This window comes from Acomys minous (genome assembly GCF_964271855.1).
Source record: "Acomys minous genome assembly, chromosome: 17".
Taxonomy (NCBI): domain Eukaryota; kingdom Metazoa; phylum Chordata; class Mammalia; order Rodentia; family Muridae; genus Acomys; species Acomys minous.
Window position 1 is genome coordinate 21,525,267 of NC_140500.1, and position 27,569 is coordinate 21,552,835.

The 27,569-nt window shown below is 46.9% G+C and overlaps 1 protein-coding gene and 1 long non-coding RNA gene across 18 annotated transcripts in view; one reads left to right on the forward strand and one right to left on the reverse strand.

Annotated features, from left to right (window-relative positions):
• Positions 1–27,569, forward strand: part of LOC311587869 — a 135,284-nt gene that overhangs the window by 88,579 nt on the left and 19,136 nt on the right. The window lies entirely within an intron of this gene.
• Positions 1,118–26,312, reverse strand: ZNF384 (zinc finger protein 384). 16 transcript variants are annotated; one of them, XM_084765075.1, is made up of 12 exons: positions 26,064–26,312; positions 24,890–24,949; positions 17,129–17,195; positions 16,638–16,875; positions 16,355–16,402; positions 15,824–16,157; positions 14,940–15,032; positions 9,581–9,805; positions 8,743–8,925; positions 7,205–7,283; positions 3,731–3,889; positions 1,118–2,946 (listed from the first exon to the last, which is right to left on the reverse strand). In XM_084765075.1, exons 3-12 carry the CDS (start codon positions 17,192–17,194, stop codon positions 2,545–2,547), a joined length of 1,827 nt encoding a protein of 608 aa, XP_084621201.1. In that variant the 5' UTR covers position 17,195; positions 24,890–24,949; positions 26,064–26,312; the 3' UTR covers positions 1,118–2,544. The 16 variants fall into 16 exon arrangements, with proteins under 16 accessions (XP_084621201.1, XP_084621212.1, XP_084621203.1 ...); XM_084765086.1 differs by having other exon boundaries at positions 17,129–17,199; positions 26,064–26,311; XM_084765077.1 differs by lacking the exon at positions 26,064–26,312 and adding an exon at positions 25,807–26,057.

Below are 27,569 nucleotides of genomic sequence, written 5' to 3' on the forward strand. Positions count from 1 at the left end.
ACTCAAGAGACCCAACTGCCTCTGCCTCGCAAGTGTGGGAGATGAAAGGCGTGCACCACGGGAGACCCCATGTTTTTTTGGTGGTGGTGGTTTTTGAACTTAAGTATGATGCTAACATAATCAGACCTGGGTCATCAAAGTTTATGATAGAAATCAGCCTTCACCCTAGTCAAAAGTATATCACCCATTGTACAAAAGCAAGAGCCTGACAGGTTACTATCTTAGGGAAACAGAACTCGAAGCACATTACGTAATAGTGGTGGCAGATGCTTGCAAATAGGTGTCAGCTCAAATTCATACACCTTTCATAGTAATTACAACACACAACTTTAGCTCCCTTAGACCAGATACGTAAATAAGAGCCCAAGTTTACGACTGAGCAGATGCTAAAGCACAGCAGTAGAATGTGGACTCCATTCTAAAACAAGAGCATGCTTTCGGCTACCGCAGTAGTCTCTGCCCACTCTTTTTACACACAGTGAGAATGGTCGTAGTAGGCAACGTCTTCACTGGGTAGGAGCGGCTAATGGTCAACCACAAAACGCTGATTCCCACACTTGTGATGAAGACAGCTGTCAGAGACTGCGTGGTCATGGACAGGAGGGAGCTAACCAAGAATGGCATACTGAGCTTCTGTCCTGATGCCTAGTCTCAAATGGGACTTATTTATCCACCTCACTAGGTAAGGACTGTCTATCAGCTCTCAGACGTGAGAACTTTGTCAATTTTTCTAGTACTGTATGAAGGACTTAATCTTCATGAAGCAGTCTTGGGAACTGAGTGGAATCCTTTCACAGGAGACTGAGAAGTCTTAGGGTTCCTCATCATGCTCTGTCCGTCCAACTGTGCTCCACTGTTACAGGAACATATCCATCCTATCATGGGACGCTCACTGCATGTTCTTCAGGACTAAGCCTAGTAGCCGGGTGTGGGGCGAGCACTGGAGACCTGTGGCCTTAGGCACTGCAGTCTAATCAAACTCGTATGTAAAACACTGCCTTCTAGATTCTGGACAAAACTAAAGGTGGCGCGGGTGGTGCCGGCCCTGTCAAGCAGCCATCTGACCACTCCTGCCCCTTCTGAGTGCTGGGAGTAAAGGTGTGCACCACCATTGCTCAGCTCCATTTCGTTTTTAATGGTGTGTGGAGAGCAGAGGGTAAGGAATAGACTTCTGTTAAACGAAACCTTGTCCCACATGAGGCAACCCAACTCCCGTGACAGCATTTGTGCACAAATGTTCCTACACTAAAAATGGCTGAGGGGCTACACCCATGGACTTACCACACAAGCACTCCTTCTTCACACATTCCAGGCTAAGTTCTTAATGCTGTCCTCAAGTATCTCCCCAAGTAAGACTTTTCCCAAGCTAGCTTACATCAGCAGCTCACTGCCTCGCATCCTTAAACATGAATTTATTTCTATACAATGTTCTAAAAACACCCCTTAGTTTGTACATAAGATTTTTTTCATTTTTAAATTGCTTTATAACAACTGTATAATTCCTGATTATCGTAATTTTCTTTTCTCTGAAATTTGCCATGATTTTAAAAAATTAAAAGGCAAAATTAAAATGCCATGGCCAGAGGACAAGATGAAAAAAAAAAAAAGACAAAAATAAAACATCAATATGAAAATTCTCAGAGATAATGCATTTATAAACACAGAAATGGTTACAACAAAGATGGCCGTGATGAGCAGGTATATATATATATTTATATATATATATTTATATATAAATCCATGTCCGGCATCTGACCGTGGCACCTAGGGAGCTAAGTCCAGTCCTGCGTGTGCCCTGAATTCTCCCTTGTCTGCAATACCAAGTTTGGGGCTTTGCAGAGAACACAGCCAACACAGCTCTCACAGCTCCTTGGACTAGGGTGGTGAGACTCAGAGGATATAGGCCCTTTGTTGGCAGAGAAGGAGGCTACAAGGAAAAATCGTAACTCACTCTTAAGCCACCATTAGTCACCTGGGGGAAATCTCTGGCACCTTGGTGACCATGTATCAGCTACTGCCCTTTTACATATAAAAAGATAGAATCAACACCCAATATGAATCGTGAGGCCACGTGAGGGGAAGAGAATGGCTCACAGGGGTCAGGCCACGTGCAAAACCTGTTCTTCTACAGGTAAGCATAGAACGGAAGGCTGGCTACATTTAGACCTTCCTTCTCTGTTTTCTGGGAGGGCCAGCTACTAGTCTTCTATCAGCCCCAACTTTGAAGATGAGGAAAGAGAAAGGTAAGCGCCCACACTGGACAAGATGTGAGGTCACAGCAGATCCTTCTCTCAAGCACCAAGCCCCAGTTTTAAAAGCTCTTCTTGGATGGGGGCTGTTGGATAACACTATCAGCTCAGGTTTCCTTTGCCAATCAGGAGCAGCTGAGATTAAGGATGGTTATCTTGCGAAGGAAAGCCATGCCTGAGACCCAGGGAGCTGGAGACAGGACTTGTCAAGGACGAAGAGAACTTTCCCACCAAGAGTTGACAAAGGAGGGAGCAGAACTTCTCCCGTCTTTCCAGTGGATGGCAGTACGGATCTCTAAGAGCTGGCCAGGTGCTCCACCTGGATGGTGCTGGTGGTGACAGTGAGGCAGATGTCTTTATGATGCTCTGCCGTCTTATAGGGGGTCAGGTCAAAGGAACATTGGGGTGGAGGGTTTGGGTTGCTGTCCCCACCACCCCCACCCTGGGGAGCTGCCCCAGGGGACTGGAAGTGTGGTGGTTGTGGCGGTGGCTGCTGCTGCTGCTGCTGCTGTGAGGCTTGGGAAGCCTGGGCCTGGGCCTGGGCCTGAGCCTGAGCCTGGGCCTGAGCTTGAGCTTGAGCCTGGGCCTGGGCCTGGGCCTGAGCCTGGGCCACTGCCGCCGCCGCCGCCGCTGCTTGTACTTGCTGTTGAAGATCAGGAGGGTTGTGTTTGCGCATATGTTTCATAAGATATGTTTCCTGAGGGAGACGGTAAAAAGAAGTTAAAATGAAGGAAAGGGAAAAAGATGACCTGCAACTACCACCTTAGGCCCTTCCTCTCTAGTGTCTATTGATACAGGGATGTTCTGGAGTTGGGGAACAAGAAAAGGACCTTTAGAAGTCACTGGAGACACTGAGCTGGCAGAAGGAAAATTCTTTTTCTTTTTGGTTTTTCGAGACAGGGTTTCTCTGTGTTAGCCTTGGCTGTCCTGGACTCACTTTGTAGACCAGGCTGGCCTCGAACTCACAGCGATCCGCCTGCCTCTGCCTCCCGAGTGCTGGGATTAAAGGCGTGTGCCACCACGCCCGGCTCTTTTTCTTTTTTTGGGGGGTGGGGTGGGGGTAGGTGGGTAAGTTGAAGATGGGGTTTCTCTGTGTAGCCTAGGCTACCCTGGACTTGCTTTGTAGACCAGGCTACCCTTAAATTTAGTGATCTGACTGCTTCTGCCTCCCAAATGCTGGGATTATAGATGTATGCCACTGCACCTGGCTTGGAAGTTATTTTTCTAAGATCTCTGAGTGAAGCCGTTTTATAATCTTACTCTAGAATCTCATAGAAAATACCTGAAACCTTTCTCTCTCACCCAAGTTTGCCTTATATGTTTAGAATAAAGAGTCACCGCTTAAGGTGCTATTTATCTCTCAACACCGACTCCAACAGTGAGAACAAGGAAAGCGCATGACAAACCATGGACCAACAGACCTCCATCAGAAAGGGACACAGTGATATGGGCGAAAGAAAGGGAAAGCACCAAGTACTTACCGATGTATATGCCCGACTACAGATGGTACAGGTGTACACCTTGGCATGTTTTACTGTGTGTGTAGATAGGTGAGCCTCTAGTGAGGCTGCATCTGTATATGCTCGGTGACAATTGTGGCACTTGAAAGGTTTATCTTTGTTGTGCTGCCGTCTGTGAGACTGCAAACAAGAAAAACCAAAAGAAGTTGTTATAAGAAACAAAAACAAAACAGACAAAAAAACAAAAACCAGGGACTGGAAAGATGGCTCAGAGGTTAAGCACATTGGCTGCTCTTCCAAAGGTCCTGAGTTCAACTCCCAGCAACCACATGGTGGTTCACAACCATCTATAATGTGATCTGATGCCCTCTTCTGGTTTGCAGGTGTACATGTAGGCAGAACACTGTATACATAATCTTAAAAAACCAAAAACAAAAAAAAGCCCAACCCAATCATTCAATTTTACCAATAAAGCCTCAGGAGCCAGATGTAGAGGTGAAAACCTACCTAGCTCAGAGAGGCAGAGAAAGCACCCATGGGACCTTCCTACTTAGCCCAGAAAAAAGCAACCCCTTCTCCTTTTCCAAGCTGTCTTAAACACCCTTCAACTCAATGTCCCTCTCCTTTCTGTTTCCTGTGCATCTCTCCATCAGCCCTCCAGAATTCCTCTCACTATGGGCTTTTCCCCATGTTCACTTTGTGTCAAATGGTTCCTTGCTCCTTGACCTAGGGTTAACTATTTAATACTGTTTACGGATAGCCCTTTGGTTAAAGGTGTGTGACAGGGCTGAGCTACATCACAAGGGGTGGGGGGTGTCCAGTTCACAATGGGATCAAACATCCTGCTACAGCAAGTGCTTTTTCTTCCTTGGCTTTATGGAGAGACAGCCCGGAAGGTGAGTCTAGGACAGCTTAGCTTCCCTTTCTACAAGAGCTGGAGACTGCTTTGAATGAGACTTCAGGACCAGTGGCTGAGGGAGGAAATGCACCTCACATGGCATACAACTAGGGGCCTAAAAGTTACAGTGACTTACACCAACTGTTCTCTCTCTTCCATCGGTTCTTAAAGTGAGGTACAGGGACTAGCTGGCCCTTGCCAGAGGCTCACAGAATCAAAACTCTTCAAAATAACGACACAAGGGCTGAGGAAATGACTCATTGGGGGATGTGTGTGCTGTGCATTAGGAGCCTGTGTTCAGATCCTCCGCACCCACAGAAGAGCCGGGTGAGGTGGTGGGCATGGTAACCCCAGGGCTAGGCAGGCAGGGGTACAAGCAGGAGGACCCTAACTAAAGCTTCCTGGTCTAGTCAAAAATGGAGAACTCTAGATGCAGTAAAAAAAAATCTCAAAAATAAGGCAGAGAGCTACAGAAGCAGATATCCAAGTGTGCCAATACTCATGCATAAACAGCCAGCACATATCTACACATACAAAAGAAGCCAAGTGTTTGCTTCTGCGCTCTTGCTCTCTCAGATTCTAGACTGACTAGAGCAGATGAGAGAATGTTCAAGTTCAGCTGAGCCACAAAATGCAGAAACTTGCAAAAATCCTGGGCGTGGCAGCACATGAAGGCTGAGGATTAGGATGGTAGGTTCCAGGCCAGCTTGAGTTGCACAGCACACCATTTCAGTGTAACAAAATCACCAGAGCTGGATGTATAGCTCGGTGGTAGCGTGCTTTACCCAGAGCGGCCTATGTAAAATAAACCAAGCCTTGCAAAATAGTACCATTCTCCCCTTAAGTCCCTTAAGCGGGATTTGGGATACTAATGCTAACATATTATCATTGCTGCTTTGAGGCAGTTTCATGTAGCCTAGGCTGTGATATATTCTATTTTCATACACATATTTGTACAGGTGACTGGAGTGGCCAGAAGGGCACTGGATTCCCTGAAATTGCAGTCACCAACAGGTAGTTGCTGGCGTGGGGATTGGAATACAAACCCAGGACCTCTGCAAAAACAGCAAATGTTTTTTTTTTTAAAGATTTTATTATGTATACAGTATGATCAGATCATATTACAGATGGGTGTGAGCCATCACGTGGTTGCCGGAAACTGACCGAACTCAGGGCCTCTGGAAGGGCAGTCAGTGCTCCCAACCACTGAGCCATCTCTTCAGCCTCCCAGCAAATGTTCTTAAATGCTGAGCCATCTTTCCCGATGTTAATTTTTTGTTTAGAATAAAAAAATTTGTCTTACTACGGAGTCCAGCATAGGCTGGTTCCAGGTACATGCCTCCACTCCCAGACAGCTAAGGGTTTTGTTTTTTGGGTTATTTTATAATGTGGTCCGCACCAGGGACTGAACCAGACAAGCACTATCAGTATCTATCAGAACCAGCCCTTTTCCCTTTTTATTATTGTGTGTGACTGTGTGTACATGTATAAATGCATTGTGTGTTGGTGTATACCCCTGCCATGCACATGGATAAAAGATAACGGCAACTTTTAGAGTTACTTCTCCTCTTCTACTGTTGGCTGTAGGGACCAATCTCAGGTCGCCAGGCTTCTATGGTAAGTATGTTTAACCACGAGCCATCTTACCAGCTCCCAGTCCTTGACAAAAAACTTATTTTTGGGTGTGTGTTCAGGTGCACAGGTGTGCACAAGCACCCGGAGGCCAGTGATGACCTTGGTGTCATTCCTCAGAAGCTGCCCCCTTGTCTCCTCAGACATGGTCTCTCACTGGCCTGAGGCTAGCCAATAGCCAATTTGGCTAGACTGGCTGGCCAGTGAGCTCCAGGGACCTGCCTGGGCCGACTTATCCAGTGCTGTAATAATAAACACGCACCAAGACTGCTGGTTTGTTTTTAAGGTTTTTCAAGGGAGAGTTTCTCTGTGTCGCCCTGGCTGTCCTGGACTTACTTTGTAGACCAGGCTTGCCTTGAAGTCACAGAGATCAGGAGGCACAGCCTGCCTCTGCCTCCTGAGTGCTGGGATTAATGGCATGTGCCACTACACCCTAGGGTTTTTTTTTTAAAAGTAGATTCTAAAGACTAATTTCAATGTGAGCATGGTAGCGCACGCCTTTAAACCCAGCACTGGGGAGGAAGAGGCAGGTGGAGAGTTCGAGGCCAGCCTGGTCTACAAAGCAAGTCTACAACAGCCAAGGCTACACAGAGAAGCCCTGTCTCGAAAAACCAAAGAAAGAAAAAGAAAAAAGAAAAAGATTAATTTTAAGCCTTCATGTTTGTGGCAAGCACTTTACTGTCTAAGCTAACTCCTAACACTTGTTTATTTCTAAATTTTCAGACCTTGTTATCATTAAGTTGCCCAGGCTAACCTGAACTCATTTTGTAGCATAAGCATGCCTTGCATTCTGTATCCTCTGCCTTAGCTTTCCAAGCAGCTGGGATGAAAGACGAGCAGGGTTGCTTCACCTCAATAATTTTTAAGAGAATTAAGTTCTCCTGAAGACCTCTGAGTCAGAGTTCTAGCTAAATGGTACTTCCAAGTCTCAGGCTCAAGGCCTTATGTGGAAACAAGATGCGTACCTGCAGATTGGAGAGTTGTGTGAAGGCCTTCTCGCAGCCCGGGTGTGCACATTTGTATGGTCTGTCACCGGTGTGGATTCTGTACAGGACGAGAAGAGGAGGAAGAGTATGGACATCAGCAAGGTCACTTAGAGACCAGCTCCGTACCAGATCTCAGGTTCTTCAGGTTGCCTCCTGAGGAAGCTCCTCAGGCACATCTGCACGAGGCGCTAGCGTTAGCTCCTCTCTGACCTGAAACAGTCTCTAGTGCCTGACTTCTGGTCATTGTATATAGCACTCAACTCAAGGAGAGCCTCATTCTGCTGGGAGAAGAGGGACTGAGGTCTCAGCATCCCGGACACAGGCAAGCCATGATTTGACATATAAATGTGCTCCTATAACAACCATCCCAGTCAATGTTCAGAAACAAAAGGTAAATACAATTATAAGGAAAAAAGGAAACTATACACCTCCTCCTTGGTCCCCACCCGACAGGCACAAACTGTTCCCTCAACCTTGAGCACCATATCCAGAGATAGTTCTGTGACCAAAGACCAGGTTACAGTGACTATTCAAAGTAGCAGTGACTTTAGTGGAAACTCATGGAAATTCCTAGGGATTTCCCACGCCAGTCTAGGTCCTTAATGACAAGAAACCCTGTGGTCAGAGCCATTTAACCTCTCTCTCCAACACCACAGGGCCCTCTGTCTTCTAAGATGAGCCGAGGATGTGAGGGCGCATCAACACCTGCTCCTTTTTAGGGGTTTCAGAACCATCTGTAATCAAAGCCTCAAATACACGAAGACTGAATACTCCTCAAGGCAGAGCGTGATCACTTTCATGGAGAGCATCACATTCACAAGAGGCAGGGCGAGAGAGCCGATCGCCAGGAGTCTGGACTCTTCTTCATCTGGAGATGTCACCACAAGAAACCGTCAGCCCTTCAAGCTGCCGGACTCCCTTCTCCCTAGTAACTCCACACCGACAGACAGACGCAAGCATCCTACTTCTGAAGTAGGAGCTTGTTGGTTTGCTTCCAGCTCTCTGTGAACGTTCAGGTCATGTTTCCTTTTGTGCTCTACTCTTGGCATTCCTTGGAATCTTGCTTGTTGCTGATGAGGGTATCCAGGCTGGTGCCAGCTTACAACTGATTATATCTCCCATCCTTAATTGGTGCCCTGACGACTAGAAGTAGGTCTTCTAAAATCAAATGTCTGCTTTGGCACCAAAGAAATCTGGTAAGATGTGTGCTTGGTATTTTCAGGAAGGAAAACGAAGGCAAGAGTCATCTTTGTTCCGAGTTTGTCTCTGTCTTTAATCAATCAGGAAATACCACACAATCACTGTCTTTTCAATACAGTTTGTGTTCCAGAAAGATTCTCTTGGCATCCACTTCTTTTTTCCTCTGTTTGCCAGTCATATTCTCCTCCAGCCAGGTCTCACCTCCAGCCAGGTCTCTCCCCCGCCCCCCGCATGCGGGTAGTTGTGTGTGTCCGGGGCGGGGGGGTGGGGAGGGCATGCCAGCGGGGCGGGATCAGTAGCCCGCCCCTCTCCCTTACCGTGTGTGCTGCTGGAGGTGGGAGAGCTGGCGGAAGGCCTTCTGGCAGTAGGAACAGTTGTAGGGCTTGGCCCCCGAGTGGATACGGAGGTGCTGAGCCAGGTAGGAGGTGTTGGCGAAGGTCTTGGAGCAGTGCGGGCACTTGTGGGGCTTGATGGTCTCCGTGTGCATCTTGGAGTGGATCCTGCCGGAGAGGAGAGGAGGGGAGGGAAGGGGGGAGGAGGAAGCAGTTCGACACCACGGGCTCAGCTCTCTGCTGGGTGAAATGACGTTGCTTGACGGATGAGAGCACCCCCTCCTCCCTCCTCCCAATAAAGCTCCGGCTCGAGAGGCTAATGAAGAGAACACCCATGTCTAGGTTGTTGCTGACTGCAAGTCGGTGGCTAGAATGGCAGTGAGATGATGAAGAGCTGCAGCCCATGGCTCTTGGTAATCTTATGGTATTCAGTCTTGTCAACCCTTGGCCTTTTCCTACGGTTACACACTCACCACAATTACCCTGTTTCCAAATAGCAATTTGAACATAGGCCAATACCGCCTGTTCCCCATGGACCTGAAGTGGAATGCACACCATGGCTCTGAACTGAAGCACATAGTAAAAGCAGGGTCTGCTCTGTAGAAGATTTCCAAACAAACAGAGAGAAACCACAAAAATCGTTCCAGAGTTGGGGATGGACATCACAATTTTCAAGGCCCCCAATACTGCTAGGATACATAGTTTAATTTTCAGACAGTAACAAAAGAGAGTAAGATTTCAAAAGGCAAAGGAGAGAACAATCGGCACAGGCCACATGGCCTTAGGGGTTTTGTAGCTAGGAAGTGGGAAAAAGCAGCCTTACCGGGTGTGCTGCTGCAGATGGGAGAGCTGGCGGAAGGATTTCTCACAAAAGTTACAACTATAGGGCTTGGCCCCTGAGTGGATACGGATGTGCTGGGCCAGGTAGGAGCTGTTGGCGAAGGTCTTGGAGCAGTGCGGGCACTTGTGGGGCTTGGTCTCGGTGTGTGACTTGGAGTGGATCTGCATCTCCGACTTCGAGTAGAAGGTCAGTGAGCACATCCGGCACCTGCCCAAGCAAGGGCAACATTAGAGCCTTCCCACCCGGAGGTGCTGCTGAGCCTCGAGACCCTGCAAGGGAAGCCCACCTAGCTGACCTCATTTTCTGTTCCAACTACAGTGAGGCTTCTAGGAACCTTTTCTACTTAAAGAAAGGGTCTCATGTAGCTCAAACTGGCCTCGAACTCATGATATTCTTATTTCTTACCTCCCAAATGCTGGGATTACAGCTATATGCCACCAAGCCCGGCCTCTTATTTCTCTACTTGCCTAAGCTAACACAGTGCCCAGCACTCAGAAATACCCAATAAATGCTTAGTAAGCGACCAGATATCCTAAGTGTAAAAAATAAGCATTCAACTCTGAGAAGGCAGAAAATACTGTGAGCTGGTGAATACAGGTCAGTGGTCGCCAGCCATGCAAGTATTCTGTTGCGACTTCATAGCTTTAACTTTGCGACTGCTCTGAATCATAATGTAAGTGTCTGTTTTCTGATGGTCTTAGGCAACCCTGGTGAAAGGGGCATTTGACCCACAGGCTGAAAACCACTGAGAAACATCTTATTGGACCAGTTAAGTTTTCAAACTTTTCAAGTTAACCCCCATTCCTAGCTTCTCTACTTGTCCCTTAGTATTCACGTCTCTATGCAGCAATGAAGGAAAACTGACTCGATGAGACGTTCAGATAATTATCTCCTCAGTAATTTCCCCTCCTTTTGGTAGTGACTGTTAAAGAAATGAAGATGGAAAGTACCAGAGTTACTTGGAGGGGCTTTCCCAGCTGCTCTCTGCTCTCTACCCTGTAGCTGATGTTCCATTAATCACTTGCCCCTGCCCCAGGCTCAAGTCAATCAAATGACAGCCAATTTGGAAACAAGCCAAAGTAACGGTCAGGAGTGGATTGTAATTTCTAAGTCCTAACAAGAAAAAATGCTTGAAAAGCAATGATGAGCTATACTAAACCTTTCCTTTTTCTTTCTTTTTCTTTTTCGGTCTTTCAAGACAGGGTTTCTCCGTGTAACAGCTCTCTCTGTCCTGGAACTCGCTCTATAGACCAGGCTGGCCTCGAACTCAGAGATCCACCTGCCTCTGCCTCCCAAGTGCCGGGATTAAAGGTGTGTGCCACCACTGCCTGGCTTCCTTTCCTTTTTCTTAACCCTTGAAGCCAATGCTGGCACTCCTAAGTGACATCCACAGCACCTGAATACATTCTTACAGGTCACCTGACCCAGTGGATTCTTCCTGCTCTGATACTCTGACACTCTGACCCTTAACCCTGTGCAAGTTAAGCCATATCCCCTTAGATGCTATTGAGTAAAAGCTATCTACACATGACCTAGCAACAGCCTGCCAGGGCACACTGTGAGTTAGCAGAGAGGGCAGTGGTCTGGGAGCCAGGCCCTCGGGTAAGCTACTCTCCTCTCCACCATATTTTTGTCAGTTGGGCATCAAAGGGTATGGGGAGATTCTTATGTTCATTTCAGAATTTTAAAAAATAGCTGACATTAAGACTAGAAAGAAAAAAAAAGACTAGAAAGAACAAGTTCCTTCTGAGAAAATAGTATTTGCTGTAGTCTCTATATTAATGCTTTCACTAAAATCCTAGTAACGTGATAACCAATTTTCATTCTTTAACTTTCTAACTCTGAAGGAAACTCTTGACTACCAGTTTACCAGCAGGCTATTGGCAGAGACATCCAAACACCACAGGAGAGCTCAGCATGGCAAAGCAAGCAGTCAATGGGAGTCTAGGTACTTGGGCTCTACTCAAAGATCAGTTACAAGCTGCCCGTTAACCTAGACCTCAATCTTCTGGTCTTTAAAATGAAGATGCTTTCACCTCTAGAAAGACCAAGCAGGCACCCAGGACCATCAAAGGTAAACTAAACATTCTTTATTAATAAAACAGCATCATTGCTCACGGCCTCAGTATTGATGGGGAAGCCAATGATGACACAAGTCTTTTCAAAGACTGAAGTTAGCAACTGGACATAATGCCACGTGGACGACACCACACTAACGCTGTAAGATTAAGTTCCTTTGATAACTACAATTTCTCAGTCCACTGTTCTTGTTTTAAAAAGAACCGTTTTTATAGTGCTGGGGCTAGAACCCAGGCCCTGCCTCACACCAGGAGAGTGCTCTACTACTGGATTGTCTCCTCAGTTCCTGCATTCATTTTAATTCAAATCCCATCCCCCTTGAGACGAAAGTTAATTATAAAAAAGAAGATGACTTGAGAGACTGAGGCAGGCCTGCAATGGGCTTGTATTCCAGCTTGGGCTACAGTGAGAAGGCCTCTGTTGAGAAAGAGAAAAGAGGGACTGGACTCTGTATGGGCCGGGATCAGACCCAGGCCTCCCGCATGGCAGGCGAGAATTCTACCATTGAACCACCGGCTCAGAAGCTAAGAGCACTCACTGGCTGCCCTTCCAAAGGTCCTGAGTTCAATTCCCAGCAACCACTTGGTGGCTCACAACCATCTATAATGAGATCTGGTGCCCTCTTCTGGCCTGCAGGTGTACATGTGAGCAGAATACGGTATAAGTAATAAATCTTAAAAAAAGAAAGAATCAAAGCTTTAATTATAGAAAAATCTGAAAAACTTAACTGAAAACAGCCTGGACAAGTTGGCATATGCCTGTAATCTTAGCACCCAAGAAGCGGAGCGGCAAGACAATGAGGCGTTCAGGCCAGCCAGGTCTGATTGGGACCCCGTCTCAAAACAAGAAACAGACGGGCACCAGAGTAGCCAGTCTCAAAAGATGCTGGGGTATGATGACAAGGATGACGACCTCAGCTGCTGCTTGGTGCTGCCGGGACCGGCCGGGGTAGGTACTTTTTAAGCACCTTTGTTTCTACTCAAAATAACCTGGCAGGTATTCTCCAGTTTCTACAGAAAGGAAGCCAAGGGCTCCAACAACAGGAGATTTGTAAAGGGCTCGCCATGATATGTCACAATGCTAGCCTCATACACAGGCTTAGCACGAGAAGGACTCATGCTGAGGCTGATATGCACCTGCCACGGGAAGGCGCTGACCTTTGGTGACCATTTAAGTGCAGGCTGTGCCTCCCTAATCCAAAACTGAGACCTCAAATGCTCCAGTATCCAGAACGTTCTAAGCACCGACAGCACACCATGAGTAGAAAATTCTGTTACTTCATGACATGGAAGTCAAAACATGGGCTCCCTCAAAATACTATGTAAAATTACTATTAGGCTATCTATATAAAAATATATTTAAAACAAATAAATTCCTTTCTCATTTAAAGCTTGAACACAATTTTATTAAAGTTTAAAAGAAAAACCATAGGGAAGGCAAGCTGTAATCTTGGCAGATGCCTGGAGGAGGGAAACAGAGAAGAAGAAAGCCACACCTTTTTGAGTTAGGCATGAAGGTTCAGCAAGCAGTCAGGCCTAGGACAGCCTAGCAGTTACCTGGGTTGGAGAAACTTCAGAGAAAGAGTGAGAAAGTCCAAAGCGTTAGGGAGAGCCCTCCTAGGCTCGAGCTACTACCCAGAAAGGGGAAAGTTGGGGTAGCTATGCCTTTCCGAGTCCACAGTCTCACAGCAGGTCCACAGCAACTCACTCTCTTTTGAGGCTATGTGGACCAGGCTGGCACTGACCTCCTCATCCTCCCACTTCATCCTCCTGAGGGCTGAGACTGCTGGTGCCAGCCACCACATTCAGCTTAACAAATTTCCTGTTCAGACTGAGGCCCTATTCCCAAGGTATTCCCATTATATACATGAAATTTTCCAAAATTTGAAAAAAGCTGAAGTCTTAGCCACTTTTGGTCAGGGGATATTCAACCTGCATTTTAAAACTCTGCAAGTCTTAGGCAGCCAAATAAATGCTTTACTGTGCGGCCCTGGCTGTTAGAAATCTGATTCAGGACAGCTGTGGCAGCGGGAAGGGAAAGCTGGCGCCCCACATCATTTAGTCCATTAGTTCAATGGACACCAAACACATCAGACACATTAGGAACGGTATGCAACACAGTGGCCTTGGATCCAATGATCACTTTGAATTATCCAGTTTTTCTCTAAGATGCTAAAAACAATTTCACATGTTCAGACTTCCTAGATCAGTCTGACTGACCTTCCCATTTATTTCACAGATGGGAACAGAGAGCTGAGTGCCTTGTCCACAGTAGCAGCACCTAGCTCCTCCACTACCCAGTCATGCTGCCGACAACTGGGACGGAAGGAGTTGACACACACATGCACCAAAGTCCGAGGTCTTTCTTTTTTAGCCCCATCGCACAATAAGAAAGAAGGCTAGGATTCTCTGTGACTTAGAAGATGCCTTTGGATTCTAGAATTTTAAGTTTTTGAAGGAATTTTTTCATCTAGGATATAGTCACTGTCTAGTTTTAAGATCCCCTTTAATCATCCAAGTGTGGGGGTCTTCAAGAATCCCAAAAACACCGAAGGCAAAAGGTCCTAGAAGGCTTCCTTCCAACTGTGTACTCACAATTCTTTACATACATATCCATGTATATATTCATATTTAGCTAAGAAATCCAGAATAATTTTAGTATGGAAAAAAAAATTAACCTGGCAGAATTGAGGATCCTGGTCAACCAGAAGGGCTGCCTCCACTACTTTAACATGTTATAAAATGCATCTCATGTCACAATGACCTCACTTTAAGCAAATACATTTTTTTAAAAATCCAGGTATTTACACAATCAAGTTTAAAGGGACTTTCATTTAAGTGATATAATAAAAGAATGCCTTTAAATGAATCAAACTTGTCAGGTACCTTTATAATATGGTATGATGTAAACATTTTCCAGGAACACTTATTGTATAAAGTGGGGTACACCTGTAATAATAAAGCTACAGTGAACTTGTGGATTATGGCTGGAACTCTGCAGTGCTCAATATATTCTGCATAGCAACACCGCCCTCTTCTTCTCATATAAAGAGGTATTTCAACTGCACTTGTGGACACTCTCCATAGAAGAACTATGCAATTCAGGTAAATAATGCTAAGTAATGATCAGCTTTCAGCTTTCTGAACGTCCCAACATTTTAAGATTATCTATACTCCCAACAAATGGGAGGCATACAAAGAATTCAATTCTCCCCATTTTACAGATGAGGAAACTGAGGCGCAGAGAGGGGAAAAGGACTTGCCCAGGGTCACACAGCAAGTTCGTGGTGGAGCCGGGAACTGAATCCATGAGCCCAAGGCTCTGTCCATTTCCTGTGCCGCAGTTCCCTTCGCTCCTAAAATGGGAACAACATTGCCCATCTCGGTACACTAAGGACAGAACCAGTCTCCCAGCCATGCAAACCTGCCCCTGTCTACATCAACGCTGTGTTAACAGTTAACCCGTTCTGCACATTGGGACCAAGTGCCCAGAACCCACTGGGACCCTGACAGCTCTCAAGGAGATTAAAGTTATTTCAACTTTCAAAGGGTAAGGAGTTTCTCTGTATACAGTGCACATGCAATTATGCACGTGCCTTTTTGCAATGGACAATATAAGAGAAAGGACGATCAAAATGACTTCCATGAGTTAGAAGGTGAGCGAACAGTCATTTTATAGGTACACTATTCCTCCCACCCCAACCATGCAGGGACTGATGGGTCAGTGCTCAACACAGCCCAAGAGCTGGGGGATGGCACACAGGCTACATTAGGTGCTTACCAGAAGGATTTCTTGGAAAATAAGAAACAGAAAGGGGGGGGGGGGGGAAAGAGCTGCAGACATTGTCTGGAACCCAGTCTGAAGCCTTATTACAAGAGAGAAACTCTCCTGACACTAAAAAAAAAATCAGTCAATGATTCTGACAAAACCTGTGTTTTAAAAGGGTGCAGTGGAAGAAGGGGTCTAAACAACTACACGTGCCAGTAGCTCCACCTTCCTATCACAATACAGGACACCTGGACATGCAAATGGCTCTCAGGTGGACAGCTGCTGAGAGCACAGAGCCTGACTTGGGGCAGGACCCAAAGAAGACAGGGGAGACTTCTGTGACCCTCAACCCATCCTGCCCCTGGCTCTGATTCCTACCTGTAGGTCTTGCCATCTTTCTGATGGTCATCGTCATCAGGGGCAAGGACGTAGGGGTCACTCATCTCAGGGAGCCCTGACTCCAGCATCCGCTTCTTCTTGCGGCCCCGAGGAGGCTTAGGAGGGGCCACAGGGCCACCTCCACCACCACCTCCGCCTCCTTCCTCAGTCAGAGTAGATGCTACCTTCTTGGAGAGGTCAGGGACCACCTGTAGGGCTTGTGAGCCAGGGGGGAGAGCTGAGACAATCATGGGAGCCGAAATAGGGAAGGTCTGAGCTGCCGAGGCTGTGGTCACAAGAGAGCCTGACGGGGATGTGATTACCAAACCAGGACCTGGGGTTGGGAGAAAACAGAGATGGAGTCATGCTGTTCACCTCTGACACTGATCTATTTCATTTCCCCCACAATCATCTAATTAACCCCTCGCCACCACCCTCCAGCCCACAGTATACAGGAAATCCCAAACACTATATAAAAACAATGGTTTCCTAACCCTTGTCCCCAGCCCCCCTGGTAACAGTGAGATTTACCCCTTGATTGACTCCCTTCTCTTCTCCACCTCTGAGAACAGGAGACTCCTTGATTCAGAGAAGGAAAGAATGTCACCTCCTCAAAGGCAGGGACCGCATCTTCTACTTCTTTGTATCCCCCACAATGCCTAGCACATTGCTAGGTACACAGTAGGCACTTAATAAAAATCTGATTGAGGAATTAAAGACATACCCCACTCCCCATGTCCTCAGAGCCCTCCAAACTGGGGTACCGACCATGGGAGATCAGCACCTCAGAGTGGAGAGGAGCAGGGGTGCTTACCCGCAGTCATCAGGCCGGTAGACGGCACGGGGACCACTGTGATGTTCTGGGTGACCGACGCCTGACTGTGTGGAGCCAGCTGCTCTGACTTGGACTCTGTGTCCATGCTGATGCCGGAGGACAGGGACACTGAGGCAGGCACTGTCAGCAAAGTGGGGTAGTGAGGTGGCGCCAGGCCACAGCCCTTCTCTGGCAACAGCTGGTCCTTCATCTTGTTGATGAACATAGTGTTTTCAATCTGAAAGAGAAGAAGGGGAGAGGAGCACCCTCTTCAGAAAGAGCTCACTGGGGAGCAAGGAGCAAGGGTTAGTATCTGTGTTTCTGGACAAGAGCCAGAGCCGAGCACTATATAACGCTCAGTAATAACGGATTCAGTGAAGTCACGTGTCTTACACTGCTTCAGGCCCCACACAGCAGAAACGACAGCACTAAGAACGGACTACTCAGAGCTCAAACAGATACTGGAGAGAACAAAAGCACACAGCACTTACCTGCCCTGAGACGGTTGGGATAGAAGGCCAGAAGTACGGGTTAGAATTGAAGTGAGACTCTTCCATTCTACCTGAGAAGAGACAGACCGCAGGTCACACCTAGCAAGAACTCCTGAACGGCAGTAACGGGGCAGAGCAGCTGACGGATTCCAGTCTCTGGCACCCAACCACACAACTGGGAATTAACAGTCATGACTTCAACGTCTAGACCAAAGTGGCACAGAGCTGTAATCTCAGCACTCAAGGAGCTGGAGTCTGAGGCCAGTATGAAGTACTTATTGAAACGTTCTTTAAAAATAATAAATTAATGGAAACAACCAGGGAGCAGTACTGGCCCACCCCAAAACACAATTTTAAATGATTGACAAAATATACATGCATCCCATTGAGCCACAAAATGTTTGCCAACCTGTAAAAAACCACAACTGGCATTGTACTTTGAAGAGAAATGAAGTTACAGGAAAGAGATGTGCCCAAGGCCACGCACAGCAAGTCATTCACAGGCTGGAAAACAGCCATGGCATCTCTCATTGTTTCCCCATTTCCCTTATTCCGTAAGTCTATTTTCCTTGAAAAGCTTTTTTTTCCCCCTTCCAGACTTCCAACCAGCACATCTATGAAACTGCAATTCACAGTTTGAAAAGGTTTAAAACTGGCAGAAACCTGAGCAGTCTGGACAGCCTAAGATGGCCTCCAGCTGGTGCTGTGAGCCTTCTACTTCAGCCTCTTTTCCACTTGGGGTTACAGGCATGCACTACCATACCTGCCTATAACCCATCTTTGAGTATTAGATGGGACCTGGAGCGACACTACAGGACTGAAGAACATCCAGGGTCATGCTGGGCTGGGCAATGTGAAACAAGGAATTACCAGTCAAAAAATAAATAAATAAGTTGTAGGGGCTGGACAGATGGCTCAGATGTTAAGAGCACTGGCTGCTCTTCCAGAGGTCGTGAGTTCAATTCCCGGCAACCACATAGTGACTCACAACCATCTAGAATAAGATCTGGTGCCCTCTTCTGGCCTGCAGGTGTACATGCAGACACAACACTGTATACATGGTAAATAAATAAATAAATCTTTTTTTTTTTTTTTAAATTGTATGGGCTAGAGAGATGGCTCAGAGGTTAGGGTTAGTAGCATTGCCTGCTGTTCCAAAGGTCCTCAGTTCAATTCCCAGCAACCACATGGTGGCTCATAACCATCTATAATGAGATCCGGTGCCCTCTTCTGGCAGAACATTGTATACATAACAAATAAATCTTTTTTAAAAAATTGTAAAGGTTGGTGTGTGTGCGTGCATTCATGCAGGTGCCCATAGAGGCCAGAAGAAAGGATTGGATTCCTTGCAGCTGGAGTTGTGAGCCACTTGATGTGGTACTGGGACGTGAACTTGGAGCCTCAGGAAGAAAAGAAAATACTCTTCAAACACAGGTTACCAGCTTTTAAAGGGAATTGTAGCCAGGTGTGGTGATGCATGCCTACAATCCTAGCACTCAGGAGGCAGATTTCTAGTGAGTTTCAGGGGTCTGAAGAGAAGGCTCAGAAGTTAAGGGTTAAGAGAGCTTGCTGGGAAAAAAGAGAGAGAGAGGGAGAGAGCACGAGAGAGAGAGAGAGAGAGAGAGAGAGAGAGAGAGAGAGAGAGAGAGAGAGAGAGAGAGAGAGAGAGAGAGAGCGCTCTCCCGCGCGCACTTGCTGCTCCAGTTCTGGGAAATGCAATACTCTCTTCTAGCCTCTGCAGGGGATCTCATGGAAATGTGTGTGCATATACACAAACACATGCATACATATGTATAAAGAATAAACTGAGCTGGGCACAGTGGTGCACGCCTTTAATCCCAGCACTTGGGAGGCAGAGGCAGGAGGATCTCTGTGAGTTCAAGGCCAGCCTGGTGCAGAATGAGTTCCAGAACAGCCAAAGCTACACAGAGAAACCCTGTCTCAATAAAACCATAAAACCATAAATAAATACTAGTAATGATGGAACAGAAAAAGAAACAGCAGGAACAAACATTACCACCAAAGATAGGTATTTTAAAGAGAAGGAAATGTCAATTGCCCTAATTTGATTGTTAAAATACATGTATCAAATTACCACATTGTCCATAAATACGGCCAATTAGTACATGCCAATTAAAAAACAAAGCAAAACAAACCACTATGCTGAGTCAAGAGCAACCAGCTTTCAGGAAAAGAAAGGCTGTGAGCAAAAGCTGAGCTGTTTCCAGTGCTGGGATTAAAGGCGTGTGTCAACCACTGCCCGGCTATTTCCTTTATTCTATAGGGAGAAATTAGACCTCCCTTTTATTTGTTGTTTTTGGGGGGTTTGGGTTTTTTTTTTTGAGGGGTGGTTTCTCTGTGTACCCTTGGCTGCCCTGGTACTCAGGCTGTAGACCAGGCTACAAAGTTTTTAATAACATGCAGTTCAAGATCATACTCTCATGAAACTTCACTTAGGTACCAATATATGCATTTTGGAAAGAATAATGAATAAAAAGCGCCAGCTGGGTGTGGTAGCGAACACCTTTAATCACAGCACTCAGGGATGCAGAGGCAGGTGGATAGCTCTGAGTTCGAGGCCAGCCTGATCTACAAATCGAGTCCAGGACAGCCAAGGCTACACAGAGAAACCCTTTCTCAACAAAAGCCCCGCCCCCAATCTTAACCAAGTGTGATGGTGCATGCCTATCCGCACAGCACTTGTGGGAGGCAGAGAGAAGAAGATGCCAAGTTCAAGGCCATCTTTCTCCTTCAATGCTTGAGAGTATTCAAGGCCAGTCTGGGACATATGAGACTCTTGTTTCAAAAACCAAACAGCCAAGGGCTAGTAAGTTGGCCCAGCCATATAGTTTTCTTGAAGAGAGAAATGGCCAGATGTGCAATTAATTACTGATTCATGAGCTGTAGCCAATAAACTGGCTGGATGGCCAGGGACTTAGAAAGCGCATGATTAGAAAACTGGTGAGGACAGGCGTGGTGACACACACCTTTACTCACAGCACTTGAGAGGCAGAGGCAGGTGGTACCATTATCCTCTGGCCCTCTGTTACTTTAATTTTTTTTTTTTTTGGTTTTTGAGACAGGGTCTTTCTGTGTAGACTTGGCTCTCCTGGATTCTCTTTGTAGATCAGGCTGGCCTCAAACTTACAAAGACCCACCTGCCTCTGCTGGGATTACAGGTGTGCACTACCATGACCAGCTTAAAATAATTTTTTGTTTTTGTTTTTCGAGACAGGGTTTCTCTGTGTAGCCTTGGCTGTCCTGGACTCACTTTGTAGACCAGGCTGGCCTGGAACTCACAGCGATTCTCCTGTCTCTGCCTCCCGAGTGCTGGGATTAAAGGATTAAAGTTGTGCACCACCATGCTCGACTTAAAATAAATATTAAAAAAAATTAAAGTAACAGAGGGCCAGAGGATAATGGTACTTCCTGCCAAGCCTAGTGACCTGAGATTAATCCTTAGGACTTAGACAGTAGAGAGAACAGTTTATGACAAAATACACTCCGAACTCCACATGTGATCTATGCTGCACCCCATATGAAAATTGTAAATTTTTTTTCCAGGATAGGGTTTCTCTGTGTAGCTGCTGTCCTGGTACTCGCTTTTTAAACCAGGATGGCTTGAAACTCTTGAGATCTACCTGCCTCTGTATCCTGAGTGCTGGAACTAAAGGCAAGCACCACCACACCCAGCTTTAAAAATGTATTAAGTGTTTTTTATTTGTTTGTTTTTTCAAGAAAGGGTTTCTCTGTATAACCCCAGTGCTATATACAGTGTCCTGAACTCCCTCTGTAAACTAAGCTGGCCTCAAATTCACAGAAATGTGCCTACTGAATGCTGGGATTACAGGTGTGTGCCACCATGCCCAGCTTGTAATTAATTAAAAACAAAATAAAATCACAACCTGCCAGTCAACACAATACATGCTTTTTAATTTCAGGAATGGGGAGGCAGAGGCAAGAGGAACTTGTTGAGTTCAGGGCCAGCTTGTTCTCCATAGCTCCAGCCAAGGATTCATAATAAGACTGTCTCAAAATAAAATAAAATAAGGGCTATTTCTATAAACAGGTCAGCCCAAAACCAGGCACATAAAAATTACTGCTCACAAAGCATTAATATTTAGCTATAAAATGACACGTGAGAAAAAAATGTTGTCATTTGTAGAACATAGTAGCTCTTGCCTAGAACCTAAGCACTTGAGAGGCTGAAACAGGACTATGTGTTAGAGGCTGGCATCTGCCCTACATAGTTGCAGGCCAATCTGGGTACCAAGTATAATCCTATTTCAGAGACTACAGACGGGGTAACATGTCTTAGCAGGTCAAAGTGCTGGCTGCCAAGGCTGACAACCTGAGTTCTGTCCCCAGAATGCACACGGTGGAGGGAAAGAACCAACTCCTCCAACTCGTCCTCTGACCTCCACACGTGTGCTATGTCTCACATTTGTGCACACACACACAAAAGTACAAAACAACCAAAAGTATACTATCCTTCTGAGAAGTTATTCTAAACCCATATATTCCGTGACGTGAGACCAGCTGGGAGCCAAGAACGAAGGCTAAAATACAACGCAAATGGTGCCCTACAAGTCCTACCACTCAAATTCCCACTCCCCCCACATTCTCACAACCTAAAGAAGTCCACGCATAGTACAGGGAAACCGTCACTGTACAAAACATCTTTACCAGTTTTAATTATGCTGATGCATTTATTTTTTGGTGGTGGTTTGTTTTTGTTTTGTTTCTGAGACAGGGTTTCTCTGTGTAGCCTTACTGTCCTGGACTCACTTTGTAGACCAGGCTGGCCTTGAACTCACAGAGATCCGCCTGCCTCTGCCTCCCGAGTGCTGGGATTAAAGGTGTGCGCCACCACACCTGGCATATACTGATGCATTTAAAAAACAAAAAAAGTGCTCAGTGCGGTGGCTGGCGTAGCCTTTAATCCCAGCACTCAGGAGACAGAATTAGGAGGATCTTGGGTTGGAGACTAGCCTGGCCAATGTAGTGAGACCTCAGCTCAAAAGTCAATAAATAAATAAGGAGCAGGAGAGACAGCTCAGTAATGAAAAAGCACTTGCTGCTCCCTCCTGGGCTCACTACGCAGCATCTCCACAACCATCTGTAACTCCAGTTTCAGGAAATTCAACTGCCTTCTCCTGGCCTCCACAGCCACGAGGCACGCGAGCGGTACAGACGGACACGATGGCGGTGGTCCACGCTTGCAACCCCAGCACTCAGGAAGCTGGGGCAGGGAGATTATGATTTCAAGACCAATCTGGAGCTGTCAATATGGCTCAGTGGACAAAGGTGATTGTCACCAAGTGCAATGACCTAACTTTGATCCTCAGACCCCACAGGACAGAAGAACTGACTTCCACAAGCTGTCATCTGAGCACTAAACTTGCAGCAGGGCGCATACACCCGCATTTAAGCTCTTTCACTCCCCTGCCACGTCCGCACATGCAGAAGACCCATCGGGGCTACAGTGAGACCACATCTCAAAAACAGAACAAAGAACAAGAACGAAGGGTGAAGAGCTGGTGAACTGGCTGCCGTCTAGGACCTGGGAGCAGGCAGCGGACTCCTCTTAAAGCCCCAGAGAACCACAGGAGGGAAAGCGAGCAGTAAGAGAGTTTTCAGACTAAAAGTGAGCTTCAACCTTGCTGCTCCATCAAGCCTCAAGTATTTAGTTAGTAAGAAGGGAAGTCTAAGTTCACAAAAAGGAAAAAACAAAAACACAAAAAAACACAAAATGATCATAATTTAATTAGCGATTTTATTTCCAGTCTCCAATCTTGGCCTGGTGAGGTGGCTCGAAAGAGAAAGCCCTGGGTTTTATCTCCAGCACTACACAAACCTGGGTGCGGTGCGGTAAAATTGCTTGTTGCAGTAATTAGCATCAAAATACAGGTCATCCTGGGCAACATGAGACCTTATCTTAAAAAATAATGGGTGCACTCAGGGGTGTGTGTGTGTGTGTGTGTGTGTGTGTGTGTGTGTGTGTGTGTGTGTGTGTGTGTGTGTGTGTGTGTACACGTACACACGTGCGCGCGCGCCTTTAATCCCAACACTCGGGAGGCAGAGGCAGGTGGATCTCTGTTGAGTTCGAAGCCTACAAAGTGAGTCCAGGACAGCCAGGGCTACACAGAGAAACCCTGTCTCGCAAAACCATAAATAAACAAATAAGCTAAAGTAAGAAGAGAGCTATCAAGATGGCTCAGCAGAAAGTTACTTGCCACCAGGCCCCAGCTTGAGCTGAGCCCCAGAATCCCCATGACGGAGAGACCCAACTCCTTCCAGTTGTCCTCTGACTGCCACGTGAGGACAAACATACACAAAATAAGAAAAACACAAATTTAAAAATACATATGATTTCTGAAACAAAATAAGTAAAACACAAATAAAAAACAAAACAAAACAAATGACTTCTGATTTCAAAAGCAATCACTGGAAGTAAAGGAGGTGTTAAGAGTGGGGCGAGCACTCCTGCACCATTCCGCCCAGCCATTCAGGGTTTCCAACCACCCAAAGGCACAGGTGTCATAGCCTTGACAATGTGGTATTGGCTGATATGGTGAGGGCCACCACTTTATATGACTTGCTATTTTGTCGTGTGTGTGTGTGTGTGTGTGTGTGTGTGTGTGTGTGTGTGTGTGTGTAGTCAACAGAGAAGCCAGAGGACAACCTCAGGTGTCACTCCTCAGGTGCCATTACTTTATTTTTAGATACTGGGTCTCTCACCAATTTGGCTAAGCTGGCTAGCCACTCTGCCCAGGGACCTGACTCTGCCTCCCTGGCGCTGAGCCTGCCATGCCCAGGTTTCTTACATGGATTCTGGGGGCCAAGTCTGGGCCCTCCTGCATCCATGACAAGCACTTTACCAGATGAATTATCTCTCCAGCTCCCTATGGTTAATGTTTTTAAAAGCCTGTTTCTTTGTGTATTTTAAGTATATGGGTGTTTCATCTGCATAACAGAAGAAGAGGGCATCAGATCCCGTGGGACTACATATGCCTGTAGTCCAAGCACTTAGGTGACAGATGTAGAAGGATCACCTCAAGTTTGAGGACAATCTGGTTTACTTAGTGAGTTCCAGGCTAGCCAGGGCTACATAGCAAAATCCTGTCTCCAAAAAAATACAGTACAACGCTTTCACTATTACCATCAGGTCTTATAGTTTGACTTCTTCCAGTCTTACTACTAGAGCAGACGCTGTGTAATTTAATCCCTTTTATTTTAAACTCTCCAATAAGCACTGTTCCCCCTGAAAGACATTACCCAGCACATCAAATTCAAATAACCCCATGTTACAGTCTCATTGCTCAACACAACCACTCTCACACAGCACTGGGCACGAAGACCGGGGGACCTCTCCAAACATGGCTCTGCTTGTGTCTCTAAGCTACCCCATAAGGACTGTACTAACAATCAGGGTTCTTGGGTTTCCACAGCAGAATAAATTTTTCTGACCAAATGTAGCCTCACTCAGTGGTTTCACCTGAGCATTTCACATTTCATCCCTGCTGAGTCCCAGTGGCCGTGAAAGGTAACAAAGGTACAGTGCCAACTTTGTACACAAAAACTTCCTGGGTACCACAAGAAACAAAAAGGAAGACCCCTGCCCCCCAAGCAAACACCAGTATCACAAGTGTTGATTACTTAAATAGTTCTGTCATATTGTTAAGGAAAAGAAAAAAAAAAGAAAGACCATTTGACTATGACCCCATCTCCTCCCAAATCATTAAACCAAGATTGTCTTACCCTCTCTCTCTCTTCCTCCTGTCGTCTTATTCCTTCTCCTTTCCAGGGCTCCTGAACTTTCTGGAAACAAATTGTCTAGGTTACAAAGGCCAGTGAGGAGAGGCCACTGGAGAACTGTGGAGCACCTCAGAAGTTCTTTGACTGTCAGCAATCTGGAAAGCAGGCAGCTTCCCCAATTAACCATCCAAGGATGGGACGTTCAGGGCCACCGACTACGTGTATATAAAGGAAATAAAGCCAGTTCCCCAAAACTAAACATGAATTCTATCGCCAGCATTTGGGTTCCACTCCTAGGCTCAGACACTTATTCTTCTTTGCCCAGGGCTACAAGTAACCAGGAGTCAGAGAACGGAAGCGATGAAGGAGGTTCCTCCTCCTCCTGAGAAGTGGCCGGCTGTAGGGGGGATACCCAAGCCCCTGTGTCAGGCACAGTGCCAAGTTCAGGCCCAGCCACTTCCTCCAGCCTCGCCCCCCTCACTCCCCACTTCGGCGAGGACTTCGCCCCCTGCCTACCCAAGGCCTTGTACCAAGAAGTACCTCCTTCAACCTTCAGTGGTCTATATGTTGGAGACTCCCAGCTGTCCCCCTAAAACCTTCGCTCCCTTGAGACACCCAATTGGGTCCTTCCTCCCGATGTCAACTCCCACTCCTTCCTCAAAGACTGGTCTTTGGGACGTCCCTCCTTCACCCCTCCAGGGAGCTGAACTCTGCCACCCACCAGACAGGCACCCGCCCCCTAAGCTCCCCCCCCCACTCCTCCTCAGCGCCCGCTCCTCCACAACCACTTCCGGTTCCGGGACAGACACACTTACAGTCACATCGTGGAACCCCCCCCCGCGCCCCGCTTGCCCAAGGAAAAGGGGAGGGGGAGGAGCAAGGAGCTTGGCGCGCACCGACTGCAGCGGCGCGAGACTCACCCGGCGGCGGCGGCGGCGGCGGCGGCGGCGCCAGAGCCAGCGCGCAGGAGGGGCGGCGTTTGCAGGGAAAGCGGGGAGCCGAGGGAGTGGGAGGGCCCGCAGGGCGCGGGATGGTGGGAAACGCAAGGCGGGGCGCACGGGCATGCACTGCGAGTGCGAGACGGACCCCCACACTCGCACAGGCTGCGCGAGAGACACCCGCAGGGCGGGGGCGCAAGGCAGCGTGTGGCCCCCCGCCCTCCCTCCTGAATACTCACCCGGAAGTGGTGCTGCGGCTCGTGCTCCCGGGAACCCCAATTCCTCCACGCCCACTTTTCCCCCCCACCCCCCAACAGTCTCAGTGAGGAGTCGTTTTATCGGAGAAGGCGGGAGAGCCGGAAACGAAAAAGGGGGGGCATAGACATGGGAGGGCGGCAGCAGGAAGGGGGGGTAAAGAGTTCAGAGGCCGAGTCACTTCCGGGATCGGCTAGAACACATCCGGCGCTGTTAGGGCGCTGGTGTAGTCAGGGCGGAAGTTACGACAAGTAAGGGCGGAAGTGGATCCTACCCGGGGAATTGTAGAGCGATTGGTGGATGTGACGCCCTAACGGAAATGAAGGCAGGTTCTGTAAAGGGTTGAAGCTGAGCATTCGAAGCATTCGCTTCCCAGCTTCCGGAGAGACTTCTGGGGAAGTGGGAGGGTGGAAGCTGGACAGGCTTTATGAATTATGCATCAAGACACTAAAGACAGTTTAGATTTCTCCCCTTTTTCTAGATTTAATTTTGCTTTTATATGTATATATTTGTGTTAATGAATGCTATGGGTGCAGGTGATCTCAGCAGCCCACTCTTAACTGACAGCAGCGAACTTGCCTGCCTGGGTGCTGGGAACCGAACCTCCGGTCCTCCTGAAGAGCAGCAAGCACTCCTTACGGCTGCGCCAACTAACTCTCCAGCCCCGTAGAGACGGTACGGATTCTTAAAAGACAGAGGTCACGGCCCATTTCTGAGTGGACTAGGCTGTTGTATGGAGTTAACTTTTTTTTTTTTCCGTGTAATTTCACCAATGTCTCTTTGCTGAGCTAGGATGGAAAAAAAATCTAATTTCTTTGAATATTCAAGAAAAGGTAAAATGTATCTCTATAGTTGTTTGAGGTCCCTGCATAAGTGCTATCAAAACTCAATCGGTCTACCTTTGACCACACTGCTACTCTTTTTACTTTGGTTTTTCCTTGTAGCCTCCACCCTCGTCTCTATCTTCTTACCGGGTTTTACTTTTAAATACAACACTCAACGTCCCTGGTGTTGTTTACAGTTCACCTCCTCCTAGCTCCGAAAGGGCCAGAACTTTGAATTGCTTTCTATGGTATCAACAGATCCCAGAATTTATTACACATTCCAGTAAATGTTTGTTGCAAAAATGAACAATTCCGGCTGGAGCGATGGCTCAGTGGTTAAGAGCACTGTCTGCTCATCCAAGGGTCCCGAGTTAGTTCCCAGCAACCACATGGTGGCTCACAACCATCTATAATGAGATCTGGTGTCCTCTTCCGGTGTGCAGGTGTACATGAAGGCAGAGCACTGTATACATAATAAATAAATCTTTTTTAAAAATGAACAATTCATTATGAACTATTTCAGGAAATTGTCTCTGCTTTAACCCAAAGTTTCTTTTAAGATTTCATAACATTTACCGTGTCTTGTCCTTTTGTTTTGTTTTTGTTTTGGGGGTTTGTTGTTGTTTTTTTCAAGACAGGATTTCTCCGTATAGCCTTGGCTGTCCT